The sequence below is a fragment of the Phalaenopsis equestris genome, unplaced genomic scaffold (genome assembly GCF_001263595.1).
Source record: "Phalaenopsis equestris unplaced genomic scaffold, ASM126359v1 Scaffold000545, whole genome shotgun sequence".
NCBI lineage: Eukaryota > Viridiplantae > Streptophyta > Magnoliopsida > Asparagales > Orchidaceae > Phalaenopsis > Phalaenopsis equestris.
Genome location: NW_018164985.1, coordinates 404,994 through 427,401, shown reverse-complemented (window position 1 = coordinate 427,401; position 22,408 = coordinate 404,994). Strand labels below are relative to the sequence as shown.

General features: G+C 34.5%; 1 protein-coding gene across 3 annotated transcripts in view; it reads right to left on the bottom strand.

The window, feature by feature from the left end:
- Window positions 1-22,408, bottom strand: part of LOC110029082 (protease Do-like 2, chloroplastic) — a 115,718-nt gene that overhangs the window by 68,088 nt on the left and 25,222 nt on the right. For all 3 annotated transcript variants that reach the window (XM_020731205.1, XM_020731206.1, XM_020731207.1), the window contains 2 exons: window positions 19,923-19,967; window positions 11,434-11,541 (listed from right to left, as the gene is read on the bottom strand). In XM_020731205.1, coding sequence (XP_020586864.1) covers window positions 11,434-11,541; window positions 19,923-19,967 — 153 coding nt within the window. The remainder of the gene's footprint in view (window positions 1-11,433; window positions 11,542-19,922; window positions 19,968-22,408) is intronic.

Sequence of the window (22,408 nt, the reverse complement as noted above, 5' to 3'; positions counted from 1 at the left end):
AATTCGATGTTCTGATCTCTCCCACGTCGCTAGAAGCTTTTCCGAGTTCGATCCAGCTCGCAGGATTGTAACAAAGGTAGCAGAAAACAGAACTGTTGCAAAGGTCGCAGAAAACAGTACTGTGGGGAACTCCCGAGTCACTCGCAATCAAAGGTATCGTGTTGATATCGCGTAACGATCAAAGCTCCAGCAACATTCTCCTTGGCTAAAAAAGCTTTCTTCTTCTCTGTCAAAATTTGGAATTAATCTACCACCACCATAACAATATCATCGCCTTGTTGTGACTGAGATAGTCTCACTATAAAATCTATGCTTACGTCTATTTGAGGCAACCCCGAAACACAAATGCCCTTTCAAAGTTTGTCCTGATATAATAAATATCTATCATTCATTGGCGCAACCAGAGACTAAACTGCACATACACTGGTTTCACATGAACCAAGTCACAAACTATTAAATATATAAAATCTGTTTCTTCAACTTTCCATACTAGTTGGGTGCCTCCAGAAAAAAAAGGTTGTTTGGAGTAACTAACTCTAAAAGAAAATTTGTGGTATGTTGAACTACTCTCAGTGGCAACCATCAAAGACATAAATTGTAGGTCAGATAATCTATGACTCCTCAACAGAGGCTGTCTCTTTTCTGGTATTGGCTCCTCGAACTCACTACCTTCTAGAAAAATCAATGTTATCCAACTATAGTCTCTCTCATGGGCTAAGCTTGAATCACTTGCATCTCATCTTCGTCGGTTGAAAGTTGAGACTCCTCTCTAACATTTCATTCTCTCATGTGGCATGTCCATTTCTTCAATTGCTCCCACATAAATAAAAGAGATCATCCTCATGTCTGAACAATCAGAAGCTACGTGGCAAAAACTGTGACACTTTAAATATTTACTGGCAAGGATGGATTTGAAAGTACTATTAATCTCCACCTTTTCTTAACTCTATGCAGGATTCTGCTCTAGCTGAGTTGGCTTGGGTGTTCTACTAGGTGTGCTCTTGCTACTTAATAGGATGGTTGAACTCTGTTTGAAGAGTGTTGTAGACCTGATATTATTGTGTTGTCTCTTAACCTTTAAGGTAAGGTCTGGACGACAACTTGTAGTCTAATAGTGTTGTAAGTATACCACATTGTCAATAGATAATCTCAATCTACCCCAGATATTGAGGTATGGTATTGTCATTGGGCTATACAAGCTCACACTTCAACATCAGCTGCATAAACTCAGTTGTGTACTCCTCTATTGAGAGATCTTTCTATTGTAAGTGTTGAACTCTCAAAAATAAGTCATGTTTGTAATGTGCTGGCAGATACTTATCTAACATCTCTCATTTAATCTTAGACCGCGTAGTGATTTGATTTTTTCCCTTATACTAGGGCAAGTGTTTCAAGTTTTCTCGCCACTAGGGTTGTAAATAAACAAAGCGTTTGACAAGCAACTCATACCTCGGCTTGATAAGAGCACGTTCAAGTTGAATTGATCAACTAATTGAATAAGTTTGAACTTTTTTATAAATATTTGATTGTTAAATGAACAAGTTCGAACCCCTCATTTTTCAATTCAATTATGTTCGTGAATAATAGCATTTAAAACTCACGAACAAGCTTGTTAAGAAGCTTGACAAATAGTTTCATTTAAAATTAATAAATAAGATTAATTTTATTCTTATAAATAGAATAGATTAAATCTTAATTTAAGCTTGTGAATAAGCTCAATTAAAACTTAATTCAAATTTTATTTATATCAAATTAAATTAAATTTTAATTTGTTGTATATAAAATAAGATAAAGACTTGTTTGTTTAGTTATTTATTTATTTTACACAATTATATTTTTTTTTTAGAAACCCCAAAGGCTAATATATCAAATAGAAAGAAAGATACATATACAATGTGTGGGAGGGCCCAAGCATGTCACCCTGCCCACACAATAACCACAAATGGTTACAAAACTAGAAAATACAGAAAAGTACATGCGAGACTTAAAGAAAAAGCCTAAAAGTGTCGAAGTACATAGTATAAGGTGGCAAGAGAGCGACCCAATTTGGCCTTACCTCTGTCTCTAGTTCTAAAGAAAGAGTCAGCTAATAAATTGGTAAGATAAGTGTCATTGTCTTATTTTACACAATTACATGATAATTATACTTCTTTGTTTAATAGTTCATTTATTTTTTAAGTTTAACAAATAACTCGTTTATAAGATCGATAAAGCTCGTTTAATTAGAAAATAAATAGTTCAACAACAATACTCATTATATAGACTGTTAAGTCTTATTTAGTTAGAAAATAAATAACATGCTAATTTTAATTTGCACAATAAAGATTGTTTTGATAAAAATTAAATATTTATATAATTTACTTATTAATCTACTCGATTATGACTAGATTACCATCATATGAAACAAACGAGAACAACACTCAAACATGAATACATTTTGAACAAACATACAACTCGATTAAAGCTCAAGCTCTAATTTTATAAATAAACTCAAGCTTGAACACAGTCCCAAAAGCTCGATTTGAGCTCACACTCGAATTTTATAAACAAGCTCAATTATTAAAACAACCCTGCTCAACTTGGCTCGGTTAGTTTGCAGCCCTACCTACCCACCACAAAGACGTACTCTTCTTTAACTTTATATCTATCAGATTTATCATTCTATTCGGCGGGACATCCTTGTACCCAAAAACACATTCCACTGTCTGAAGTCACTTGATGAATTTGTCTGGATCCAAGCAACCGTCAAAATCATGTAAATGAATCTTCACTCAAACATACTTGCTTCTATGATCTTCAATACAAAATAAGCATGGCATCGACTTTTCAACACCGGAAACTTCCGATGAAAGGGATTCCCTTCCTCATCTTGATATAGTGAGTCATTGTTGTCGCTACAGGGTGCTGCCTCTAGGTTGCCTCCTCTCAAAAGCAACAAGTCTTTGTTGCAGTTGAAAAATTTATCGCAACATATCTTCCATAGTAAGCTCCTAGACACCTCTTTATAAATTTCTCCGATGTGAAATTGCGTTATTTTCTCTCAATCAAGGTTTCAACGTGTGAAGAGTTGTAAATAAATGGTTTGTCGAAATTTAGAGGTTCAGTGGTAGGTTTCGGATAAAATTTTGGAGGTATGAAGGTTGACTTTTTAAAATTTTAAGGTTAGGCTACAAATTAAGATAATAATGGCTAAGAAATTGACTTGGTCCATGATTTAAGATATGTGAAATTTTGCACAGACGTAGAAACGACGAATCCCTAAAATTTTGGCTTTGTGAGGCTATAAAACCATATAATACCGTTTTAGGGGTCCTATTATTGCGTTTAGGAAGCGAATGTAGTGGGGAGATGATTGGGAATAGCCAAGGAAAGAGAATATGAGGATGACTATGTTTGGATGGAGATATTTGTCGGTGGTTGTTTGGGCTGAAAATCAAAAGAAAAAATCACAAAACGGTAAGATACATGCAGCGAGAAGATTTACCACCTCTCCTAAGCAACATACAGGTGCATCACTTACAAAAAAAATAGATGCATCACTCTTTAGATCATAAATCAAAGAATACAATCTCTTAAACACCAAAAACAAAGCTCTCTAATTTCAAAATAGCAAAACACCAGCCTAAATAATATCCTCAGAGAAAATAACATAAATAGAAATAAAGAAATAGAAAAAAAAATGTAAAAGAATCAAGCAGAAATTGGGCACAGGATGTGTTATGTGTGAAATCATGTCCTGCAACAGTGGGACTTGACGATTCCAAAAGATTGTGGAATCTCGCAATCACGGGTTTCACGTTCAATACTATGGAATGATCGCATAGCTCGTGTCATGATCAAAAATAAGAAAATAGAAAAAAAAATCAAAAATGATAGGATATGTTGTGGTTTGTTGAGCCCCTATCGCGCGATCTTCCCAATTTTGAGGTATCATGGTACTCTCGCGATCAGGATCACGGGTGCAAATTCTCACGATCACTTTCCCATTATTCTATGGGAGCTCTTGTGTCATTCACTTTAGCTAGGAGAAGCTTTTTCTTATCCAGATCGAACTGGATCCCACTTTCCCATAAAACATCTGAGTTTTCCAAAGATGCGGTTCACTACTCCTGTTTAGCCATTTGTTCGTGGGGGCGCCACTGAACTGAACTGAAATTCAATACTCAATATATTCCATACAGTTTTTCAAAAAACAAATTAAAAATTTCATATCTCTATCAAAAGTGACAACATGTTGGATCTCTCTCAGCAGGGGTTGTCCTGTATCTAATATCAATTTCTAGAATTTATCTTCTTGGGAAACCAATGCTAGTCATGTTGGTACTTCTCTCAAAGCCTACAAAAAATAATTTGTGGCACCATGTTCTCAAACTCTATATGAACGATCATTACTTCAAACACCTTCCAAGGCAAAAGTAAAATACACGTCTTTGGTGAAAGAATGTGTTCTTGTAGCCATCATGGTATGTGCAAGGATCATTCTGCCAAAGATAACCAGATAACATGTGACAAGCATCAATAAGTACCACGTCATACCACATTTGCTCCTGAAACTTATCTTCAATAGAAAACTCCATAAGATATCTCCTGTCAACACCGATTTTACTCCCCTTTTTCAACCAAGTTAAGGAATGTGGTTGAGAATGCTTCTGAGTGGTGAGGCTCAATCTTTCCATCATTTGTGTCGATATTATACTTTCATAACTGTCTCCATCAATAATAAAGCTCCACACATTTCCTTCACGATGCAATGGGTACAAAATATAATGTGACAGAGCTACTTTTGCTTGCTTGTGGGCTAGGTCTAAAGGACCCATCAGATTACTAGCATCTCTCCATCATCGATTGAAAGCGAGTGCTCATTTGTGTCCTCACCTTCTCTAATGTCTCCTATATCGTTATTTATATTTTTTCACTATTTATATTTTCCACTGCTTCCTACTCATTGAAAGAATCAATCTCCTACTTGGACAATCGGACACAATATGCCTAAATCCATGGCACATAAAATACCTCCTAGCTAAGATATATTTAGGAGTATTGGTCGTCTTTACCTTTTCTCCACTCTAGACTATTTCTCCTCATGTGAGGTCATCTTGGGTATTCCATTGAGTGTCTCTCATTGTCTCAAGCTGAAGTTGAACTCTATTTGTAAGGTGTGATGATCATGCGATACATCACTACTCCACCTTCAAAGCTCAAGTACGTACATCGAGTAAAAAGCAATATGAATGTAGTTGTGTCATATTATTGATATATGGCCTCAGTCCCAAATAGCCCACTATTGTGTGCTCCTCTGATTCCACCAGCTCATATTTCAACATGAGTTGAACATATTCAGCTATAACTCTTCTACAGAAGAATCTCTTTGATGCAGATTATGGATATTTTTATAGAGATATCATTCTAATAATGCAAAAGAAGATATTTACGATGCAACTCAATTTTCATGTTAGACCTTATGATAATCTTATTCTTCCACTCTCACTGTTGAAGATATTTCGGATTCTCCAACCATAAAAAAGTGTTCTTCCTAAGCTTGATTGTTGTCAAATCAACTCTCTTGTCCAAGAGGTCATCTTTGTACTCCAAAATTTGTTCCATTGGTTGCAACAACTCAAAATTTTCTTTGATCCATAAGATCATTAAAATCCAACAAGTTCATCTTCTCTCCAAAATCTTAATTTCTTATTTAATGTCGTCAAATCATCACTAAAAACTTTCTAATAGAATAGACTCATTTTCACCTCTTTATCTGATAAGCCACGTTGTGGTTATAATAATCTCTCTAGGTTGTCTCCTCTCAATATCGGCAAATATTTAAACAGTTGGAAGATTTCTCGATACATATCCTTCATAATAAGTTCTTGAACACCTCGTCGAAGGTTGATATTTAGCGGAATGGCATCTCTTTCTCTAACTAAAATTTCTCCTGAAAAGAAGATTAGGTTATGTTTAGCATTAGGTGCATAAAGTGGGGATTTCTTTTTTTTTATGGGGATCGTAGTTTAGGTTGTATGGATTTTAGGTTTGAAGAGCAAAGAAAGACAAATCCCTAAAAACTTAAGAGTTTTTCAAGCCCTAATACCAGATGACATTCCTGAAATGTGTGGAGATACACAAGAAAGGGGTGGGTATGTTTTTGGAGGGATAAGGCAAACAGTCAGAAAGATGTTGGTTGAAATAAGGCATGAACAGTGGGCGGCGATCCAAAACCAGAAAACACAAGCTTTATGTTGTTAAACAGTTGTTGGCAGCAAGTGGGGGCAAGATCTGCTATTGCACAACAGATTCAAACAATTCGAAGACTGTCTGAACTGCAAACAACGATCAAACGGTGAAATGGCAAAGTATGGGAGACAAGGAGGATCCACCACCTTGCCTTGGCAAAACTATAGACACGTCACTTGTAAAAGAAAGAGGTTGCAGTCTCTAGAGAGCAGAAATCGAAGAAATGGTATCCAAAATATATAAAATAAAGTTAAATCTTACAACAACCAGAATAACACATACATTAAAGTTTTCTAATAGAAAATAACCTAATTAGAAATAAATAAATAAGAAAAAATCAAAAATGAAAGGAATTGGGCTAAATAAGTAACAGGAAGGAAGTATTTGTCATGTTTGCGATCGTGCAATCTTCCAAATTATGTTGGATCGTGGAATTCCCGCAATCCCGTGAGAGCCCTCGCAACAACACTAGATCCCCATCAACCATAGTTGCCCAACCATTGGTGCTCAGTTGTTGTTATCATTCGTCCAACGCAACTGTCACTAAATTGCTACTGCCACCATTGGAGCATCATCGCCTTCCCACCCCATTAGACTAATATTATCCAGTCACAACAGCTTGAGCACCCATTACTCTTGGTCCCCTCACATATATCTTCCACTGGTCTATAGCATGCTAAGCCAATGATCTACACTTAAAAATCTATCTTCTCCTATTTCAAGGGACATGCGAAGTTTTGTAACATACACCTATATAGTACAATTATCTCAATTGAGCTGGCCACATTGTTTTTTCCTTTTCAATTTTTCCACAAAAATGAGTGACTTCCGTGATTTTTTTTTCATCTATTTGTTCATATGATTTTAATGAAAAAAGAACTTGCTAAACTCTCTTACTCTATGGCTACAATTTTCTTACAAGCGACAATACATATGTATATGCATAAAATGAATTTATGTTTATATCTATGTATGTAGGTGTGTGTGTCTGCATTAGAAAATAAAATTAATATATGAAAAGAAATTTATAGCATATGCATGTGTTGACACTCGCTCATAAATTTCCATTGCTCATGTACCAGTTAAATTTTCTTTTTATCTAGTACGAGAATAGTTTTTGGTCTTTCACATGCAGTAACTTAGCAAAGCAATGGATATTATTTCAGTATTTTCGATGCTTTAAATGTATTAGCATAGTATATTTTGCAAGATGAGTGACAATTAAGTATTTCTTATACATATGAGATGCATTGAAAGGGAGTTGTGCAACACTACGACAGTTGTCTACCATTGTCATTGCACTTCACCGCTTGACAGAGTTGGATCGTGAAACAGGCATTGAGGTCAACCCTACCTATTCAATTTAACCATTCATTGGCCACCATACCTATTGGGTAAGGTATAAATGCTAATTATCAGGTTTTACTCATTCATAAGATTGCAAGTCTCACTAATGAGCCTACTTTAAGATTTAAACCAACTGAATTAATCAAATTGTGTATATATATATATATATATATATATATATATATTATGTGCATACAATAATCATTTATTCAAACAAAATTAAACAATATCAGCGCCGTCGGCAGCCGCAGCGAGATCTATTAGGGTTTCACACAATGGCGATTCTCGGCAGTGATTCCTCGATTTCTCACTTTCTCTCTGTCATCTCCCGAGACAATGCTTTCACGCTCTCGCAGACGTCCTCCTGTAGACGACGCTCGTCTTTGTACTCGACGACGTCTCACCTGCTCTCGACGACGCTCGCTTCTCCCCCGCAATCGACAGTTCTCGACGCTCGCGTCTCTCACCCGTAGTCGATGGCTCGCATCTCTACTAACTTCGAAGTTTGCCCGCCTATTTCCAGCAGCTCGCCTAGCTGCTCTTGAGATGGCATCGACATTCCATTTCTATGCCACTACACTTGTCGACGACTTTCTTATTCCTACTCGTGCTTCTCTTTTAGATTCAGAGACTGGTTTTCGTATAGGTAAATCCTGCAATTTCCCACAATCATTTCACGAGGCTCTTGATGGTGGTGGCGATCACACCTTCATTAAAAAACTAAGAAAAAAAATGAGAAGTCTGATCTTATTCTCACAGAGGTTGAAACCAGCACTCTTGCATCCTCGTGGTGTTTTGCTCTAGTGAAATAATTTTTTTATGGTCAGCCAAAACTTGAGATCATTCAAAAAGAATTTAATGTTATGAAGCTATTGGGCAGTTGGAATATTGGTTTAATTGACGATCGACACATACTGATTCAGTTGTCTCACGACGCCGATTACACTCGTATTTTTTCTCAAAAAGTTATAAAAAACGACAACTGTTATATGAAAATTATGAAGTGGACTATTGGTTTTGATCAAAAAGAGAAATCCCCATTTCATTTTGGATAAAGTTTCTGATGTTAAACTTACATTTGTTCAATTTGAAAATTTTTTACTCCTTAGCAACTGCTTACGGTAAGCTTCTCAAAGTTAATAGTCCTACGCTTGCTGCCACCAGACCCTTTGTGGCTTGTGTGTTAGTTGAAAGGGATATCACTCAACCAGCTCCGAATGAGATATGGATAAGAAACACTCACAACGGGTATTGGCAAAATGTTGAAATAGAATCACACTCACCTTATTGCTCTCATTGCAGTATGTTTGGCCACAACTCTACTATTTGTTATGTTTGCATCCTCATCTAAGGCGGATATCGTTAAAGATCAGCCACATATCATCCTTGTTGAGAAGATGCAACCTGATCGTCTTTCTAACACTGCAGTTCCTGACGAACAACAACATACTACAGCTACAGATCCAGTTGTGCTTATACCACCCACTGCTATTGAATAAATCTCACTTATATGTCAAGACACACGAGAGTGTTCCTTTGATCCAATAACAGATCAGCAGGTACAACATGTAGTTGTTTCTAATGTTCAACAACTTGCGCATCTCCAGCACAATTTAGACCAATTTCAAGTGAGCCTATCTTCGGATTATGAATGGCAGGTCTACTCCAGGAGGAAGAAGAAAAATAGAGGCCGACTCCAGCTCGGGAACATTTTGGATGATATATTGGTTACTACTGGCAATGGCAATCATCTTACCAACTTATTAGCTTGCTCATTCCCTAGAACTAGAGGCAGGGGCAAGACCAAATTGGATCGCTCTCTAGCAACCTGATATTTTGTATTTCAGCACTTTTAGGTTTTTTCTTTAAGTCTTTAATGTATTTTTCTGTATTTTTTAGTTTTGGAACTATTTGTGGTTTTTGTGTGGGCAGAGTGTCATGATTGGGCCCTCCCACACATTGTATTTGTATCTTTATTTCTAGTTAATATAATATATACAACCCGATCTTCTTCCCAACACCGCAGTTCCTGAAGAAGAACAACATACTACAGCTACAAATTTAGTTGTGTTTATACCACCCACTGTTATTGAAGAAAACTCACTCACATGCCAAGACAAACGAAAGTGCTCCTTTGATCCAAGAGCAGATCAATTGGTACAACATGTCGTTGCTTCTAATGTTCAACAATCTGCACATCTGCAGCACACTTTAGACCAAGATCAGGTGAGCCAATCTTCAAAAGAGGAATGACAGGTCTATTCCAGGAGGAAGAAGAAGAATGGAGGCCGACTCCAGCTGGGGAACATATTGGATGATACATTGGTAACTACTGGCAATGGCAATCATCTTACCAACTTATTAACTTGCTCCTTTCCTAGAACCAGAGGCAGAGGCAAAACCAAATTGGGGTGTTCTCTAGTCACCTGATACTTTGTATTTCAACATTTTTAGGCTTTTTATTTATGTCTCTACTGTATTTTCTAGTTTTGGAACCACTTATGGTTTTGGAGTGGACAGTGTGAGGTGCCATGTTTGGGCCCTTCAAGATATTGTATATGTATCTTTCTTTCAGTTAATATATTAGCCTTTTTGGGCTTAAAAAAAGAATATATATATATATATATATAGAAAACTACAGAATGACTAATACAGACCTTGCTTAAAGTCTTGTGAAAACAGGGCTGCAAGGATGAGACCTTTTTATGAATTCCGCCTCATCTGATACATAGAATATAAAACTTTTTATTCACTAGAGAGTCCACACTCGAGTGCTTCCATCTGAAACGTGAAGCTGTGGAGTTTCATGATCATCACTATACACGCAAATTGGAGTGAGGTAAGGAGTTGGATATCCCCCAATAGCAGATCAAATTTCTTTTTTAGTTTCAGGTTATGGGCACAAATTAATTACCCTTCATGCACATAATTGCTTGCACGTTGATTGTGACCTATAAGAGTTCAGAGGTATGATATGACTATCAATTGTCTATGAGTTTTGATTTGAAAAAAAGAAGTGTCTAAGATAGATGAGGTATAGTTTGGCTTGATTTTATTTTTATTAGTGGGTGATTAACTATGATAGGTTGACAAACTTTTTATATGATGTATTTGTGTGTGTGTGTGTGTGTGTGATATGTTTTCTTTTTTTTTTCATTGAAATCTCCAGTTAGCTACCCCTGATGAGCTTTAATATCATTCTCTCTTTAAAATATTTGCACTTCAAAAAAATTTAAAATAAACTCATCCACATCAATCAAAACTTTTCACGAGTTTTTCATCACATAGAAAGGGCTTGAATGAAGCGGATGGCCTTTTCTAAGTGTTCATACATTAGCATGATATTTCAATGATTTAGCTTCAAAATTAAACCATTCTGACTTTCGATGACAATCAGATAGCCATTTCACAGTTTTTTCATAATAAGGGGCGCTTGTGTTAATAAAAACCAAAAATGCCGCCTTTCATAATACAACTACGGGTGGTAGGCAATTGTCCCGTCATCCGCAATAGGACTGGTTGAGTCAATAAGAGAGAGCAGTACGGTGAGCCTTTAATTATAATATCAAGAATTCAAAAAAAAAAAATGCAATATCTATATCAAACGCATGGAGGAAGGTATCTGATCACATCAGTAGACATAAGACTTGACTTGTTGATGTGGACCGCCAACAAAAAATCATAAGCTTCATCATTTAAAGATCTTTCCTTCTTTGATAACACTTTGTACAGAAGAAAAGTGCAAAATCACGTTTGAGAGCACATCATAAAAGTTCCCTAGTTTTGTAAGACTCTGAATGTTGGCAAAACTAAGTATGGTGAGGAAAGGATGATTCAGATGAGCTTAAAAAATACCTGCAGGCATGGTAAACGACCAAAACGAAGCGGCTCTACACCTCTCCAAAACTCCTCACTGTCCACTGAAAGTAATGCAATATCACACTCAACACCTCTGGCCAAAACCTGTTAATCAGATAGCTGAGAAAGTCAATTAGCAAAGATATATTAAACATCCTCTTGCACTATAAAAGATCCTTTTGGCTGAATATACTAGCCGTGATAATAGAAAAAAATCAAACTTGCACCAAATATAATTTTTGAGTCAACAAGAAAACCAATATTTTATGCAATGTAATGTCACCAAAATCAGACAAAAATATCTATTTGAATGATAAACGCTAAGCAAATAACTCCAGCTAATTGAGCAAAATCTTATTCATTAATTCAAAGTAGAGAGGATTGGAACTGTTCAAACTTTCTTTACCAGATAAAATGAGACAATAATAGAATGTTTACTTGATCCTATAAATGAAACAATAAGCTTCTATGTTAGAGGCAGTCATATTATGCATTTATATGCCTGCCAATTTCAAACATCAATAAATTGTGAATTGCATTAAATAAGAAGCTTTAGTTAGTTGATTAGGTGAGAAATTGCTGTACTTTGCAGAATTTCATCAAGGCATTACAACTCTTCAATCATCATAAAAAGAGGCAAGCTGAGTCGCATGCATTCAATTAATTGAATAAATCAAACCAGTAATAAGAACTAGCACAAATAGTTACAACGAATGAAAGTAGAGAGGCACAAGAATGATGCTCTACAGTTCAAGGATCAAGACTACTAATGGCTATGGAGTGAAAAAACCCAAGTGACCATAAAAGAGGTAAATATTGCAGGGAAATACCATTAGCAGTAATGGTAAATGTGTGTGTTCATATTCAAGCTCATCCTATCATTATAACACTTTATAATAATTTCTTGAAAAAAAAAACCATCCTATCATTAGGTTAGGAGTGAAGTAATAAAATGCGGAAAGGGCAATCTCAGAATTTATTTTGCCCTGCATCAAGAAAAAAAGCTAAACATGAAAACACATGTGCAGGTTATGTATCTGCAGCATAAAAACAAGTAATTTTGAACTAAGAAAATATTCAAATGCAGGAAACTACAGGGTATGCCAAGACAAAAAGACAGGAAACCTGAGTTTATTTTTTAGCCGTGAGAGTTGGTCTAGTAAAAAGGTCGAGATTATTTTGCTAGTTTTGAGTGTATGGTGATAATGAGATATAGTACTACATGGTTGGCAGCTTTTAGATTGTGGAATTATACTGTTATCACCTCCTTGCAAGTTGAGGGTCCCTCTTGGATGATCAACTTGTCCCATAGATATGCAAATCTCGAAACAGATAGTGATCTGATGAAGATGTCTGCAATTTGATCTTAATAAGCATGATGTTGAGCAGTGACTGCTTGTGACATTATGTAATCACTAATAGAAAGAAGATCTATTTCAAGGTATTTGGTATGATAATGAAACATTAGGTTCTTGGCTAGACAAAATAGCTAATATGTCGTTCAAGTAGAGAGGTGTGGGTAAGAAGGAAAACACTTTTGGGAGAAGATGAAAACAATTAATGTCAACGGTGGTCAATGGAGGAGTAGTAGTTGACTAATTTTAACACATTAGAAGATAAGTGTTTGGTCTGAAAATGTGAAATAGCCCATAACCAATTTACCGTCTTGAGGATCTTTTGCCCAATATAAATCCAAGAAGCGCGTAGAGAGAGTGTCGTGACAAACAGGTTGGCCATATGAAGAGTGTCCTTAATGTAACAAAGCACTCGCTCAATAAGTTGAAAGTGTTGATTGAGAGGTTCATGCATATGTTACCACTTGTAGTTTATTGTGTGGATAGGATTGACTTGGGTAATAGTAAGGTACTCCAGGAGAGTTGCGCGGACAGGTGACTTGGGTAATAGTAAGGTACTCTTAGAGAGTCGTCAAGATAACTCTAAGAGATTCATCAAGATAACAATAAAAATCAATTTTTGGGGAATCGAACACATGCTTGGCAGCAGAGGGAACTTTGAAGGTAATAAGAGTTTGTATGGGTTTACAGCCATGCAATGCCCGAGTGTTTGAGGATGTAAAGCGCATATACTATAACTGATTGAAATGTGCTCCAAAAGTTATCTACCTCGCTTGAAGTCAAAAAAAAGTGGGAAAGATGACCTAAGTTTTTCATGTGAAATATACCAAGTCTTGCAAGAGATCAATCATGGCTAAAGAATTATTATCCGTGAATAAGAAACCATCTACATGGATCAACTTGTAGAGGGTCATGTCTTTTGTTGTTCAGCAACATTGAGGGATTGTTAGTCTAGGATGAGATCTAAGATGCTATAATTGCCTAATGAAGGTTGCAAACCATTGCCGAGGAATGTCGCAGAGTCCATGGATCCCTTTTTGCAAAGGCAGACATTGGTTTTACGGGCCGTGTGAATGGGTGATGGGTCATGTAAATGGTCTCAATAAAATTTTCGTGAAATAAGGATTAGAAACAAGTATGACCAGCCAATTTTGGGTGAGGGTCACTATGAGCAGAACTCACATGGTGGGAATTTTGGCTACAAAACTAAAGATTATATTATGTTAGATACATGTTCCTGCTTGAAGCCTTGAGTGACAAGATGAGACTTATAACAAATTATAGTGTGATCAAGAATTATTTAATTTTACAAGTCCATTTGCAGCCCAAAATATTGTGAGTAGCTGGCGAAGGAATAAGTGTCCAGGTGAAACACCAATTTTTTTTCTTAAGACATGGTGAAACACTATATTTTTTCTTAATGCATGGTGAAACACTATATCTTAATGCATGGAACACTATATCTTAATGCATGGAAGTCTTAAGACATGGTGAAACACCAATTTTTTTTCTTTCACTGTTGCAGAATAGTCGGTCAAGTGAATGGGGGGGACATCTCACCAATTGTCATAAAATGGCCAGCCATGAGAGGTTTGGGTTGATGATTACTTGTGGATAGAGAGGTAATTGAAACAAAAACAAGTGAGAAGGAAGCTGTGCAGGTGTAACAGAGTATGAATTAGATGGGGTTGTTTTGGCTGAGACTGTGAATTGTGAGGTTTGTACAAAAGATGGGGTGTACTGCTAAAGGCAAGATCTAGTGATGCTCGAGGATAGAGGGTTACGATGTGGTGTGAGAAGTTTGTTGAGATAAGATGGCACAATGGTGGTAATGGCATATTTATTGAATATAAAATGGAAGATAACGTATGTTTTGTTGAAGATGGTGCCATGGCAATTGTAGCAATTTTGAGCAATGGCATAACTAAGAAACACGTAACTAGTGGATATAGAAGTTAATTTATTGTTCAAATAGGGATGAATACATAAGAAACATTTGCCAACAAAGATTTTGTGAAGGAAATAGATGGTGGTTTGTTATGCAGTAAATGGTACTGTGAGAGTATATTTTTTGTGGGTGAGCACTACATTTATTGTGCGTGAGTGCAACGTAATGAAGAGGTAGAAAACAACCAAAGTTGTTTACCCACAAGTTTTGAGATAAGTCAGGCCCGAGCAGTGTGATGCACACTTCTTCAATGAAATGGTAGTCAACGAGCTCAATGATACCATCTCACCAATCATAGGAACTAAGCCCTCAAATACTGTATTAAATCAAAAAGGTTGTTAAGCAGATGACATATTTATTTGAATAGTCCGTATATTACTGCATATAGTTTGATCGAAGTCCTTAATAAAGATATATGGTAAGTAACTAACAATTTCAATCCTTAGATTATGTTGAATACTTGCCTTAAAAGAGGATATCACAAGCATCTTAATAGTATTGTGAAGGCCCCTGCATCATCGCTTAAAACCACTAATACTAACAAAACTAAAAGATATCTTACAGCAGAAATGAACATCATCCATTTCACCACACTATATTTAAAAATTAATGAAATTTTCAATGGATAACAAATAGATATTATTTATTTGTGAACAATTAAGATAATTACGGCATACATAGACAAGCAGAACCACCGTAATGAATACATCGTACAACAAATTATATTGCGACAATTTTATTATTTGTCCATTTCAGCCGTTCATTTCAACCAAAAATTACGAAGTCTTCAAAGTTGCAAATACTTCTGAAAGAAGAAATAGACAAAACTAATAATCATCAAAATTTCCTCCATCATTAATGCTCAAATTCAAAAATAAGCATCTAATAATTAGGAGCACCTATAAAAAAAAGGAATACAACATCATTAGCATCAACACCACCACCACCATTTGCATCGTCACAACTATTTCAGATAAGCTTTATGATATGCATTATTCATTTGTTCAATTAGTGTTATACGAGGAATTAAATCTCTTATTCGCAATCATTTGAACAATTTCTATACATATAATCTTAGATCTCCCTTTCCTAGTCCTCTTATAATAATTTTATTTACTAATATAATGGTCACAACCACAACACCCTTCAGAGTGCATTCTAAAATTACCCAATTAATTTGCAATTATAACTTCAAAATTTGTCACTGCAATTGCTCCTTCAATATGATCATTTCTTATTTACAATTTTTTCATTCATCACAATATTGTCATTATTATCATACATAACTTGGAAAACAATGACTTTTTACCATCCAATAATTAGATACATACAAAAACATCATCTTAATTATAATCCAACAGCAACAAACCTTTATCCTACTAAATGGGGTCGGCTACACGAATCCTTTTTCTCCATTGCATCATATTGAGTGTCATACTTTCATTTAATTCGAATAGATTAAGATCATTTTTTTATACAATTTACCCAAGTCTTGATAAGTACACCTCTGTCTTTCTTAACATAAGTCGAATATAAAACATCTACTCTCCTAACAGGATCATCAAATGGTCGACATTTAATAATGACCACATCATCTAAGACGACTCTTTTAAATCTTGTCCGCCACAGGAGCTACACCAACCCTATCACAGATCTATTCATTTTGCATTTCGTCTAAAAGTGTCAAGCCACTCATCCACAAAAACATTCTCATCTCGTCAACACATAATTTTGTTTTATGCTTCTCTTTTAAAGGCCAACATTTTGTGTTATAGAGCATTGCAAGTCTCAACACCATCTTATAAAATTTTCCTTTCAGTCTGAGCAGTACTTTTTATCACACAAAAGGCTCAATGTATTCCTCCTCTTCAACCAACCAACTTGAATTCTACTAATAAAAACCCCATTTATATCACCATAACTTAACTATAAACCTAGAGATATCTAAAACGATCACACCTTTTAATGATTTAATCATGCATAGTTACAACTTTGCCACTAGAGCTACTATTACTAAAATTACATTTCATATTTTCAGTTTTTGATCTATTCAAACGGAGGCCTTTAGGCTCCAATGTAGACCTCCATAGTTCAAGATTTTTCCTGAACTCTTTCTCTAGTCTTCTCTGCAAGAAGAATATCATCGGCAAAAAGCATACACAAGGTACATCCTCTTGTAAATGTCAAGAGCATCCATAACTAACGCACTATGATGTAGACTTAAAGTCGATCTCTGATGTAATCCAACTGAAATAGAAAAATACTTGGTCAATCCTCGTCCTATTCGAACTAAGTAATAACTCTAGTATATATATCTTTGACTTGAATATAAGTTATATCAATGTTTTTCTTCTCTAGAACTCTCCAAAGGACTTGGAACTTTATCATAAGTTTTTTTCAAAATCAATAATAATCATATGTAGATCCTCCCTATTCTCTCTATACTTCTCCATCAAACCTCTCAATGAATGTATGACTTTCATAATAGACTTGTCCAGCATAAATCAAAACTAATTATGAGAAATCTTTAAATCACGTGTTCACTAATGTTCAATTACCATCTCCCATATTTTTAAAGTATGACACATAAACTTAATTCCTCTATAAGTTGCACACTCTAGTGCATCCCCTTTATTCTTAAAAATGGGAACCAAAATACTCTTCCTCCACTCCTCGAGCATCTTTACAATTATTAAAATAATATTAAAGAGTTTAGTAAGCTAAGAAACTCTCAAATCTCCTAAATATTTCCACACTTCAATGGGGATATTATCAAGTCCTACTGATTTTTCACCTTGGTTTCATTAAAGCCTCATCAACTACAAATGCGAAGGAAAAAATAAAATAATTTATTAATATTAAAGCTATTAAGATCACTAAGGTCGACCATACTTTTAGAAAATTTAATGAAAAGTTTATAAAAATAGCCCACTTACCTATGTTGAATATCTTCCTTCAAGAAAACCACTTTTTTGTTTTAATTTTTAATACACTTTACTTGAATTAAATCATTGCTCTTCTTTTCTCATTGTTTGGCTAGTTTATACATATGTTTTCAACCCTCTTTGATATCTAATATATTATAAAAATCACTATAAATAGAATTTTTAATGTCACAAATTATCCTCTTAGATTTCCCTACGGGTCACCTTATATTTTTCTCTATTCTCTAAGCATTTACATTTCAACCTATTTTTATACAATTTCTTATATTTTATCTTTTCCTACACGTTATTATTCCACCACCAACTACCTATGTTGAATATCTTATATTTACATTTCAACCTTATATTTTATCAAAATAGCCTACTTACCTATGTTGAATATCTTCCTCCAAGAAAAGTACTTTTTTTTATTTTCAATTTTAATAAACTTTACATGAATTAAATCTTTTCTTTTCTTTTTGTTTGCCTAGTTTTTACATATGTTTTCAACCCTCTTTAGTATCTAATATATTATAAAGATCACTAAAAGCGAAAATTTTAATGTCACAAATTATTCTCTTGGATTCCCTACGGGCCACTTATATTTTTCTCAGTTCTCTAAGCACTTACATTTCAACCAATTTTTATAACAATTTCTTATTTTTTATCTTTTCTTCCACATTATTATTCCACCACCAACGATTTTTATTTATAAAAAATTTTTCGTTTAATTTTTCAAGTACATCTTTTGTCACTTCTTTAATAGTGTTTGTTACTTTATATCATATAAAATTCATTTCTTTATGAAAATTTCAAATCTTGAAATCTTTAAGTTTACAACTCTTCCAAGGGATGGCCTAACATTTACATAAGAATCTAAAGAATTTATGTCATGATATTTTGACAAATTTTATGTTGATTGTCGACTACCTAATGCAACCCTCCATTTTTTGCATCTGGGCCTTGGGACCCGACATCTTAATTATAATTTTACAAAATTTACCCTTAAACCTACAAAATTTTCCCTTATTACGTAATGCTCCTAATGGACTTCTCTATTTTAACCACTCGGCCTTATCTTTCGAAGTTAAAACATCATCTATACCACTATTCAAATTAATAATAAGTCTAAATTAGTTAAACATACCACTAAGATAATTTTTTTATTATCTTCTGATGATATAGATTGATAATTTTTAATTTCACTCATTAAAATTATAACCATATACCTCACGTTTTTTTTCTATCAAGTCAAATTCGTCTATTTCTAAACATTTTATTTAATAATTTTATATTTAACTTATTTAAGTGAAAATAACCCTAATTATAACTATATCATCTGCAAAAAAATATACAACAAAGGTCGTAACTTCAAAATTCATTTCTAAGCATTTTTACAGCCAACATAAGAGACACGAATTCAATGTTTGTCTATGACATAATAACTGAAAGCTCTTGTATCGCTTCATAACTACTAACATTAGTCAAAGCTCCAACATGTCTTGAATAAGGCCAACATACCTCTAAAAAACATTTTTCTCCTTAATGTGTACCCAATCAATCATCATTGCACTTAATCATATATCTTCAAAATCAATAAAAAATTATATGAAGATTTATCATTTGCTCACTATATTATTCTATTAAATGTCTTAAACAATAAAATTATTTTCAATGTAGATCTTTCTCACATGATATTTGAAACTAAAATAAATTTTTTAAACATATGTTCCACTATTGTGTGCCACAGCTTTATTTCATAATTCATAAGCTAATTAGCACAGATGTTCACAAATTGGCTTATATCTAAGCTACGCTCCCTCATCAAGCAAGCACAAAGAATTTTATTCATCTTATTTGCACATATTTCTGCAAAACGCTTGACATTTTCCAATTGTCTTTACAGAATTGAACATCTCATTGCAAATAGCCTCAGACAACCATACTTGTCTAATTATACAAAACAATTAGCCATCATATTAATGGTTCACTAAGAACCTTGTAACAAAGACCCTCAAAAATTGCATACGCTACATAGGGACAGAAATACAACTTTATAGAGTTCCTTACAGTTGATAAAAAGTAGGATCAGCTTCCTCAAAATATTAATATGGTAAAATAAAAAAGAATATTAACAAAGAAGTATCAGACTACATTCGTAAAATAATAAGTTCACCAATATCATGTCACGGTGAAAAATTTATCCATGACTTAATTATGGATTATCTGTGAATTCATAGTTCGAAACATGGGAAATACCTGGGCAACAAATTTGGTATCGTCACCCCTTCTCTTCACTTTAACCTATAGGCAATTAATTGAATAGAAAAATAATAATAATAAGACACAAAAAGATTATTAAAAATTTAAGACAACAAGGATTAGAAATAGGTGTTTCAAAAAAAAAAAGAAAATGAAATTAATTATTAAAAAAATGTAAGAATATTCAAAAAAGAAGACCCACCCAAGCCACTCTCGCCACCATCAAGCAATTGAAGCATTCAAACCACAAATGGAGCCACTCCCCCTTTGTCTCTCTCCGTTTCTTCATCTTAAGTTTGATTATTAGATCTGGAAATAATCCTATCCATTAAATAAAAAAAAGAACGCTCCCTTTGCCTCCCCAAGAGACTTTGGATCACTAGCTTACCATTTCATTGATTGATCCCTTACTAAAATATAGAGATCTTGTGATGTGATGAAATAGTATTAATTATAAATGATTTGAGACAACAAGGTTGAAAAATAGATGTTCCGAAAAAATGAAAATATGAAATTAATTTTTTTTATCAGACAATTTGAAAGATTCAAAAAAGAAGACCCACCCGCTCCCATCCTCTCACCACCATCATGCAATGTGGAACTCTCAAATAACGAGCAAAACCTCTCCCTCTCTATCTCACTCCATTTCTTCATCTTCCACGAGTAATTTTAACTATTGAATAATGAAATAATCCTCTCATTTTTCAGCCAACAGAAAAAATTGATGTACTTCCTCGCCAAACTACTTCGGATCACAAACATTCCATTTCAATGACTACTTTCTCAGCTAACAAAAGAGACATGGGGGTGTATGCTTATTAAAAATATAATGTAATTTTATTTTGGAAGAATATTGCACTCATGAGAATTAATAAAAGTATGTGTAGTCCAGTTTCTTTTAAAATAAGAAAAGGAACATTGTTAAGTAAACAATTTAAAAGCCAAAATCTATGAAATTATTACGAACTGCATCGGTACCTATTTAAGAAGCCATTCTTCCATAAAACAATAAAAAGAATTTACAAGTAATGGCTACACAAAAAAATTTAAATATTAAATTGAAATTAATTTCTAAAAATAAAACAAAAGGCATTATAGGGTTTGGATGGCTCCACGATAAACGTGCAAAAAAACTACAACTTACATGTTTTGTGTGTGTGTGTGTGTATGCGCGCGCTCGCGTGTGTGTGTGCGTGTGTGTGTGCATAATTCACTAGAAAAGACGCATCTCCAAGCTGATTTTTAAAATAGTTTGCTTCTCTCACACTTCCGCTCATTCGAACAGAAAAATCAAGAGAGCAAAACAGAAGTGAGGGTGACAGAACAAGACAAGGAGAAGCAGACGAAGTCGCGAGTAAGATTAGAAGAAGAAATGTGTGCCCTAGTCGATATGTTAAGAAAAAGAGGAAGAAAAGGAAAATATTTATCATACCGTGCTGATCATGTTGTGTTATGGCTGAAACAGGAAGAAGAAAAGAAGAAATCGAGGAAGAGGAAGGGGATTCGAGCCGCTTACCTAGTCGTTTCCATCCACTGCATGCGATCGAACTGAGGTGAAAGAGTTAGAGCGGCTCTATTGAGTATTGCAAGCAGCAAAGGAATAGATGAAAGAGAAAGAGAAGCTTGTTTGAGTACCTGGAAGGCTGGAACGACTCACCCGAGTGAAAGGAAGAAGGAGAGCTCGATCAGCCTTATTCGAGCAAAAGGAGGGAACCCTGTCGTGAGACTTTTTCCTTACCATGTGAAGCCTTCCGCAATCTTCTGAGCAAGAGAGTTATTTGAGTGCCCAAATTGAACAATTGTAGGAGACGAGCGGATCTGTCGAAGCCACAAGCAGATCCTCCTCTTTAGGGTTACATTTTCTACGCTCGAGAGAAACTCTAAGGAGCTTCTTAAACTCTTAGTAGAAGAACTAGCACGCTCGACCATTGTTACGTGCGAGGGAGAGCACAACCGAGTTGATCTTACTCGGTTCGAAACTTTAAGGCAAGGCAGAGGTTAGTATTAATTGGTTTAATGAAAATTTTAATTATTATCAATTATAATGTTAGGAATATAATTTCTCATTAATTTAATTAACGTTCAAAAAAATCCTAATATTGATTTTTATAATTTTAGGAACTTTAACGAAGAAGCTAAAAGCTGAGAAAGCAAGAGGGGAATTTCATATATGAATGCTTATTTTAATTATTACAAGGTATTGTCATAATTAATTAATAGTAAGAATATTAACTAATTAGTAATTTTAAAAGATAATGTAATTAAGTATGATATAGAATTTTCACTTAGTAAAATAAAGTGATAGAATAGTTTAAAAAAATGTATTAATTAAGTAGTTTTATGGAATACAAATTAGCAATTCAATTAGATGAATTATATGTGTGGTTGTTTAGGTATGCTAGATTTAAGATGAAAAATATCATAGAGGCTAATCAAAATCAATATGCTGGTAGGTTGACCCAAAAGCCTAAATTAATTGAGCA